This window comes from Mustela nigripes, chromosome 1, assembly GCF_022355385.1.
Source record: "Mustela nigripes isolate SB6536 chromosome 1, MUSNIG.SB6536, whole genome shotgun sequence".
In the NCBI taxonomy this organism is placed as follows: Eukaryota; Metazoa; Chordata; class Mammalia; order Carnivora; family Mustelidae; genus Mustela; species Mustela nigripes.
In genome coordinates, this window is record NC_081557.1 from 34,351,236 (window position 1) to 34,360,072 (window position 8,837).

The 8,837-nt window shown below is 35.4% G+C and overlaps 1 protein-coding gene across 4 annotated transcripts in view; it reads right to left on the minus strand.

The window, feature by feature from the left end:
- NUCB2 (nucleobindin 2) overlaps positions 1-8,837 on the minus strand; it is a 49,249-nt gene that overhangs the window by 2,859 nt on the left and 37,553 nt on the right. For all 4 annotated transcript variants that reach the window (XM_059407680.1, XM_059407665.1, XM_059407674.1 and 1 more), the window contains 6 exons: positions 7,379-7,482; positions 6,167-6,352; positions 5,887-5,977; positions 5,232-5,290; positions 5,046-5,138; positions 3,700-3,789 (listed from right to left, as the gene is read on the minus strand). In XM_059407680.1, the coding sequence (XP_059263663.1) occupies positions 3,700-3,789; positions 5,046-5,138; positions 5,232-5,290; positions 5,887-5,977; positions 6,167-6,352; positions 7,379-7,482 (623 nt within the window). The remainder of the gene's footprint in view (positions 1-3,699; positions 3,790-5,045; positions 5,139-5,231; positions 5,291-5,886; positions 5,978-6,166; positions 6,353-7,378; positions 7,483-8,837) is intronic.

Consider the following 8,837-nt stretch of genomic DNA (forward strand, 5'->3'; position numbering starts at 1 on the left):
GAGCCCGATGTGGGACTCGATCCCAGGACCCTGAGATCATGACCTGAGCCGAAAGCAGCGGCCCAACCCACTGAGCCACCCAGGCGCCCAAGGATTCATTTTTTTTCTTTTTTTAATTTTTTTATTTTTTAAGGATTCATTTTTGAATCAAGTAAGGGGATGGGAGTGGGTTGGGAGAAGGGATAGCTCTTCCTTATTGTAGAAAGCCAACTGATAAATATGGAAGGAATGATGGTTAGAAAATCACCATTTGTCAATAGTCATTGTAATAATGGATTCTGGCAAGATTTATCAGTGAATGCTAAAATTAGTAGATAATGAATCTCAAAGTATGCCCTCGAAGACTTTTTTTTTAAAACAGTGGTAATGGTGGTAATGCAATTCTTTTGAAAAATACTTCTATAAAATATATCAACTGCCCTAAAAAGATTCCCTTGGTCTTATTGGTGCTACATTGAGAATCCATCCTACAAAATAACCTTAAACACATAAAAAGCTTTATATAAAAATGTGTTTATAGCAGCACAATCTTTTTTAAAATAAACAGTAAAAGAATGGGTGTCTGTTCCTGAGAAAACAGTCAAGCACTTCCATAACTATTAAAGTAATGCTTAAAATTCGTATTTCCAAATACTTTAGATATGATGTCGAGTAATTTTTTTTTTTTTTTAATTCTGACTTCTGATTCTGGCAGTATGGTGGGTTAGACAAGGTACTATTTAAATTACAAAAGAAAAAATAGGAAACATGATAGGCACCATCTTAACCAAATAATCAAAATTAATATTGTCAGTTATGAAAATAATCAGCAGCATATGCTTCATGATATGATGCACTCTGCATCACTTTGGTGGTATTTCTACCAAAAGCAGGAGTCCTAAAGAAACAGCAGACTGACTCAAACTGAGGGATATCCTACAAAATTATTGGTCTATACTCTTTAGAAATATGGATGCCATGAGATACAAAGATTCAGGAACTGTTTCAGATTAAAGGAGATTAGGAAGACATTACAACTAAATTCAGTATGATCCTGGATTTTCTTTTGTTTTAAAGGACAGTATTAGGAAAATTAACAAAAAATCTCGATCAAGTCTAGAGACTGGAGAAGAGTTTTCTGCGTGTAGCTATCACAGATAATTTTACCATGATTATGCAAGATAAATCCTTGTTTGCAAAAAATACACACTCAAGTTTTTAAGGTTAAAGCAGCACTGTGTGCAACTAACTCTCAAAAACATGATATATATTATATATAAATACATATAGGGTGCCTGGGTGGCTCAGTGGGTTAAGCCGCTGCCTTCGGCTCAGGTCATGATCTCAGGGTCCTGGGATCGAGGCCCGCATCGGGCTCTCTGCTCAGCAGGGAGCCTGCTTCCTCTTCTCTCTCTGCCTGCTTGTGATCTCTGTCAAATAAATAAATAAAATCTTTAAAAAAAAATACATATATACATAGATTAAAAATAGAGAAAGAGATAAAGAGAATAACTGTAGTAAAATGGGAAATCTAGGGGAAGGGTATTCAAGAATTCCTTAGTCTATTCTTTTTTTTTTTTTTTTTTTAAGATTTTATTTATTTATTTGACAGAGAGAGATCACAAGTAGGCAGAGAGGCAGGCAGAGAGAGAGAGAGAGAGAGAGGAGGAGGCAGACTCCCTGCTGAGCAGAGAGCCCGATGTGGTGCTCCACCCCAGGACCCTGAGATCATGACCTGAGCCTAAGGCAGAGGCTTACCCCACTGAGCCAACGAGACACCCCTCCTTGTCTATTCTTATAACTCTTTTGTAAATCTAAAATTATATTAAAATGAAAAGAAAGTATGTAATTACCTATTGATCTAGTTCACCAGAAGAAATAAATGGAATGAATGTTCAAATATCTTAGCATTCTTCTACTTCACCAAAGTCCAGAAATATTACAAATGTCAGAAAAAAAACAGGACCAAAAAAAATATGATTTCTTTAATCTCAAACTACGCTGATCAACAGTCATCCTGGGACTATCCTTGATTGAGCACCAAAAACTTTCATACCCCAGGGAACTCCTCAGCACAGGCTGTACCAGAACAGTTGGTCACCCTATCTCAAACTATTTTCTGGACAAATGGATCCACAGATTAAAAATCTAATTGAGGGGCACCTGGGTGGCTCAGTAGGTTAAAGCCTCTGCCTTTGGCGCAAGTCATGATCTCAGGGTCCTGAGATCAAGCCCCACATCAGGCTCCCTGCTTGGCGGGAAGCCCTGCTTCCTCCCCCACCCTCTGCCTGCCTCTCTGCCTAGTTGTGATCACTGTCTGTCAAATCAATAAATAAAATCTTTAAAAAAAAAAAAAGAGAAAGAAATAGTAATCTTTATATTTTGTATAGAAAATGACAACTTTTTTTTCAAACTCTTCCAGTTGCTACCTCTCAACTATTCTCTTTAAAATGTGTATGCACAAAAAAAAAATGTGTATTCACAGTAAACTATGGAATATACTGGTATGCCTTTCTGGGGCATTTCAACAAAATATTTTTAGAAACTAAAAATGGTCATAAACCTTGAGAATAGTTTTATTCTTAGGAATTAATCCCAGGGAAATTATAGATACCCAAAGATGTAAGAGTTGTCATAGTGTTAATTACTACAGTAAAAAAATTGGGAATTGACCCAAGTGGCTAAATCTGTTCCAATGGTTATATAAATTATGCTATAATCACAAAACTGCATGCTAAGGAAACATTTCTAAACTCTGTCTTTTAAAGAACGACATCATGAAATACTGCTAACATTAAAAAACACAGAATTTCTCAAACATACAAAGACATTCATACAGTATGATGCCATAAGACTATAAAGACAGGAGGGGGTGCCTGGGTGGCTCAGTAGGTTAAGCCTGACTTCCACTCAGGTCATGGTCTTAGGGTCCTGGGATTGAGTTGCATGGGCTCCAAGCTCAGCAGGGAGTCTGCTTGTCCCTCAGCCTCTACCTCTGCCCCTCCTACTGTTCGTGCTCTCTCTCAAATAAATACATAAAAATATTTAAAAATATACATAGAGATATAGGAGTTTATGTGTACATGTAAATTAAAAATGGGACAGGGGTGCCTGGGTGATTAAGTTGGTTGAGGACCCGGCTCTTGATTTTGGCTCAGGTTATGATCTCAGGGTGGTAAAATCAAGCCCTACATCAAACTCCATGCTGGGTATGGAGCCTGCTCAAGATTCTCTCCCTCTCCTTCAGCTCCTCCCCCTCATTTGCTCTCTCTCTCTCTCTCTCTCTCTCAAAGAGTAATTAATTAATTAAAGTAAAATAAAATAAAAATGGGGCAGTATACTCTATATTGTGTGCTATACATGCATACACTAAAGATACAAACAATTCCAAATTGGCATAACACAATGCATAAATTAAGTATCTTCCTCTGAAAGGTAGAATTACAGGTAACTTCTAATTTATTCTTTCAATGTATCTATATTTCTAATTTTTAAGAATGAACACTATTTTACCTTTAGAAAAAAGTAAAATTTTAAAAAGACTGCTAATTAGATGTAACATGATTACAAATAAGAGGTCAATTGCCACAAGTTTTACAAAAAGTTACATTCATTATTTTATACTGATATTTTATCTAAAAGCCAAGATAGTAAGGCTCTACATTCAAACATAATGGAAAATAAAAATTAAAAATAGAATGAACTGTTGTATAATTTCACCTCCCAGCTATCTGGCTCCAAGAATTCCTTTTTTTCTGTAGCTTTCAAAAACTCGTCCAGAGTCACTAATCGGTCTTTGTTAGCATCAACCTGGTTAAAAAAAAAAAAAAAGTATATATAAAATAAAGTAACTCTCATATCACTAGAAATTGTCTTCTAATAGTTGCTACTACACAAACATACAGCAATTAAGGCTAACGCAGCATCCACAGAAACGGAGGGATGGGGTAGGGGGTGAAAGTCAGAACACTGAATATTATATTAGAATCCAAATATAGATATTGCTATCTTCTGTATTATTCAGATTTGAAAATACAGTGAGATATCTATACACCTAATACTCAAAAGATCACCATGCTTGAGGCTGCTGATCTGACTGGCTAAACTATTATGGTCTTCTTCCCTCACCACACCATGTAAAATCCCAAGAAAAATAACCTTTCCTGAAAGAGGACTGTTTGAGCCAAGAGTAAAGGAGTTTACATTAACATTCTCTCAGTATTTTTTCTTTAAGAAAACTAACTAAATCAAAATTAATGTTGACAACCGCTCCCAATCCTCTTCAATGGCTCTTATAGCCATTCAGTTGCAAAAGTGAACTCCGTAACAGCAAGAGAAATTCATTTGACACATGGGATGCCAGCAGTCAACAGAAATCCCAATTCATCACCAATAGCTCAAACATCAGGTGAAAATAACAGAAACAAAACTGTGGGCTTTAGTTACCGCCCTCCAATGTCTATGACCAAAGTTCTCAGCTTAATAATGTGAACAAGAAATAAATAAGTTGTTATAACCCATTATGGTATTGGATTTTTTGGATTTTCTTAATAAAAACACAGACTTTTAAAATATCAAATATTCGGGGTGCCTGGGTGGCTCAGTTGTTAAGCATCTGCCTTCGGCTCAGGTCATGATCCCAGGTTCCTGGGATAGAGCCCAGGCATAGGGCTCCCTGCTCAGTGGGAAGCCTGCTTCTCCCTCTCCCACTCCCTCTGCTTCTGTTCCCTCTCTGATTGTGTGTCTCTGTCAAATATAATAAATAAAATCTTTAAAAAATAATAAAATATCAAATATTAGACTACCTTATCTTTTACTTCTAAAGGACATGCAACAGCATCTTAATCTCCTAAATAAAAACCTTTTAAATTTTAAAATATTTTAAAGTAGTTTCAAAATAACTTTATTTATACTAAGGAAGTCTACCAAATATTCTGGGTCAAAAAATGCAAAATTCAATTAAATAACTACTCTGTGTATTTATTTTCCACTTTATGTTAAGATTTATTACAAGAACTTGAATATCCATTGAAATAACATATAATCCTAAAAATTTTTAAACATACCTCATTCATTACATGTTCCCTCATTCTAAGCCGTTCCTCCTCCATTTCTACCATATCATCCTCCTCATTTTTGGGGTCATATACTTTCTCCAACTAAAAAGAAAAGTTTAAAACCAACATAAAAGGCAGGAAAATTATGGAAAACAAAAGAGCAAAAACACTGAACACTCAAATGAACTCATTTACCTCTTTAGTAAATAGAGCTTCTAATTCTTGTTCATCCAGGAAGCCATCATTATTGACATCTGAAGTTTAAAAAGTCACAAATGCAAAAATTGATTTTAACGCCTTCAAAAATCAATAATTAAAATACAACTCTTCACAACTGACTTGCAGAAGTGGTACTAACATGAACCAGCCATACGCTACAGAGAATGTTGCCTCCTTTTTTATGAAGCCTCAGATCAGTCCAATGGATAACAATTTACTACTAATTTATAATTCATAGTTTTTTTAGACAAATATATCTTAACCATTTTTTTCAAAAATATAAAGTGAAACAGTATGCTATAGGAAAAAAAGTAAATTTTAATATTACAGCATAAAGCGTGTTAGATATAACCTAGCTAGTCACAGAATTACCTTCACATTTACGGAGAACCTTACAGTAAGTCATAGTGAGTCAACAGTTAAATCAGGTAAAAGACACAGCTACTGACTCAAAGTATTTTATGCTGCAGGTCATCAAAAAAGACTATTCTATTATCCTAGAGAAAAATTCTAAACATTTACTGTCAATAGGACTCGATATTAGACCTTGGCAAAAATCAGTTAAGAATAAAGCAACTATAATCTCTCAAACAGCAGACATAAATATTAATATTTGTATTAAATGTGTTACCATGTAATTTGAAAAATGTCTTGGGGTCAAAGTCATTAGGATCCAATCCATCAGTCTCTTCCCATACCTCTTTTAGTTGATCTTTGCTTCCCTGTGAATCAATTTTTTAAAAATGCTCAAAACAAAATACGATCTATGTATACAGGCTGAAAATAAAATACAAATTTGAGAAATGGTGCAGAATTAAGAATCTAAAGTACTAATAACTTATAAAATTCTACTGTCTGATACAAAGAAGTATCTACATCTAATTAGAGTTTCTTAAAGTCATAATTCTTACTGGATGATTAATTTTGGGATGATTTTCATGCTTTTTCCTCATTTCTTCAAATTTAGATTCTTCTTCTTTTCTCTTTTCTTCATTCAGTGTTTTTAAATATTCTCTCCTTTCATGTTCCTTCATCATTTCATATTTTTTAAATTCTTCATGTCGAGTCTTATCATAGTGTTCTAGATCACTTGTGGCCTATAATGTAATATTTAAACTAAATTACAAGGAGTATTTGAAAATATAAATAAGGGCTTTCCTGCATACAGCATATTCTAACAGAAGGTAGTATAGAAGGTCCAGAAAACATTGGACTCCTCTTTTAAATTCTGCCATTTTATTTTAATCATTATTATTATCAGAATGTAGGCATTAAAAGAAACTCATAGTTCAAAGCAAAACTCAACTTTAGAAAGCTCCTCGTAAGTAAATAATATATAAATTGATTTTTAAATGAAGGAAGGTTTGGGACACCTGGGTGGCTCATCGGTTAAGCCCCTGCCTTTGGCTCAGGTCATGATCCCAGGGTCCTGGGATCAAGTCCCGCATGGGGCTCCTTGCTAAGCAGGGATCCTGCTTCTCTCCACCTCTGCATGCCACTCTGCCTGCTTGTGCACTCTCTTTCTCTGACAAATAAATAAATAAGATTAAAAAAAAAAAAAAGGAAGGAAAGGACTTCCTTCTTTCTAGAAACCTTTCTAGAAAACTAGAAAGGTTTCTAACTACTTAACTAAACTCATAGCAAGGCTACAGCATCTGTTTCGGTAAATCTACATAGTACAACATGAGAGGTCCACAAACTCTTACTGAAAAACCCAGAACCCAGGTATATTTCAGAATTTTCTAGATTTCAGAAAGAGAATATGGCATTTATGCTGTATTATGTTTTCCTTGCAAAGTCTGTTATCAAACAGATTAGTACTTCCTCAGCAAAGTCTGGGAATATTCACATTATGTAGACTAAATGAAAACTACAAATATCCTTACTATAATTGAAGCCAGATTTCAGCTTTTATAGTGCTTTGGGTTTTAGAATTGTGGGCAAGGGGTTACAGATTGTTATGTCTGTATTATTATCTGTAGTAATAAAGGTTAAACTATCTCCCTTTAAAAATACTCTTGAGAGTATCTAAAAGTCATATTGCCACTTCATTGAATTGACTTATCAAATGACAAAAACCTCAAAGGCACAACAATGACAACATTTTCTGGAATTATTCCCACCGCTTTGATGAGCATATCTAAATCTGTAGATTCAAACTTGTCAGGGTTCAGGTGGTTTAGGTGATCAAATTGTTTTAGAAGAGCATGGTGGTCTATGCCTGTATCTGAAAGAAAATGAGAAAACTGTAAATGATAAAGTACTAAAAGCTAGAAACATTAATGTAAGTGGTACATAAGAATAAGCATTTATATTTATTCCTACAGGATTTTGTAAGAATATACAAAATTTTAGATTAAGCATTCATATTTTCTTTTAGAATATTGTACATATTAAGCATTCATATTTTCTTTTAGAATATTGTACATATTATTCTAGGCAAAACTAATGTCCTTGAATCTAGAAAGAAATACGACATAATATGTACACTTCAATATTATTCTATTATTCTATATATTTCTAGAAAGGTTAGTTGACTATCAGTATAATAGTAAAACCTTTTTTATTATTGTAAAACTACCACATTTCCTACTTTTAATTAGATAAACTCTACTATACTGCCCTCATCAAAGATCTAAGTAGAGGGGTGCCTGAGTGGCTCATTCAGCTAAGCTACTGACTCTTGGTTTAGGCTCAGGTCACGATTTCCTGGGTGATGGGATTGAGCCCCACATTGACCAGCATGTTGGGGCTCTGTACTCAGTGAAGAGTCTGCTTGAGATTCTCTCCTTCTGCTCCTCCCCCAACTCATGCTCTCACTCTCTTTCTCACAAATAAATAAATCTTTAAAAAAAAAAAAAGGTAGAATTTTTTCCCCAGTATTTTATTTTTAAGCAATCTCTATACCCAATGTGGGGTTCAAACTCACAACCCCCAGATCAAGAGTCCCATGCTCTTCCAACTGAGCCAGCCAGCTGCTCCCCAAATAGCATTTTTTTAAATTGCTCTAAAATTTATATGATGGAATTTTTTGTATGCTGCTCCAATGAATCCTTTATGGAACAATCCTTTATAAAACAGGTAAATTCATTTGGTTTAGGACTTATTTTTTTTTAAAGATTTTATATATTTATTTGTCAGGGAGAGAAAGAGAGAGAGAGCACAAGCAGGGGGAGCAGCAGGCAGAGGGAGAAGCAGGCTCTTTGCTGAGCAGGGAGCCCAATGCAGGACTCAATCCCAGGACCCTGGGAACATGACCTGAGCAGAAGGCAGACATTAACTGACTGAGCCACCCAGGCGTCCCAAGATTAAGACTTTTTTTAAAGATTTTATTTATTTAGGGTGCCTGGGTGGCTCAGTGGGTTAAGCCGCTGCCTTCGGCTCAGGCCATGGTCCCAGGGTCCTGGGATCGAGCCCTACATCAGGCTTTCTGCTCAGCAGGGAGCCTGCTTCCTCCTCTCTCTGCCTACTTGTGATCTCTCTCTGTCAAATAAATAAATAAACTCTTTTGACAGAGAGAGATCACAAGTAGGCAGAGAGGCAGGCAGAGAGAGAGAGAGAGAGGAGGAAGCAGGCTCCCTA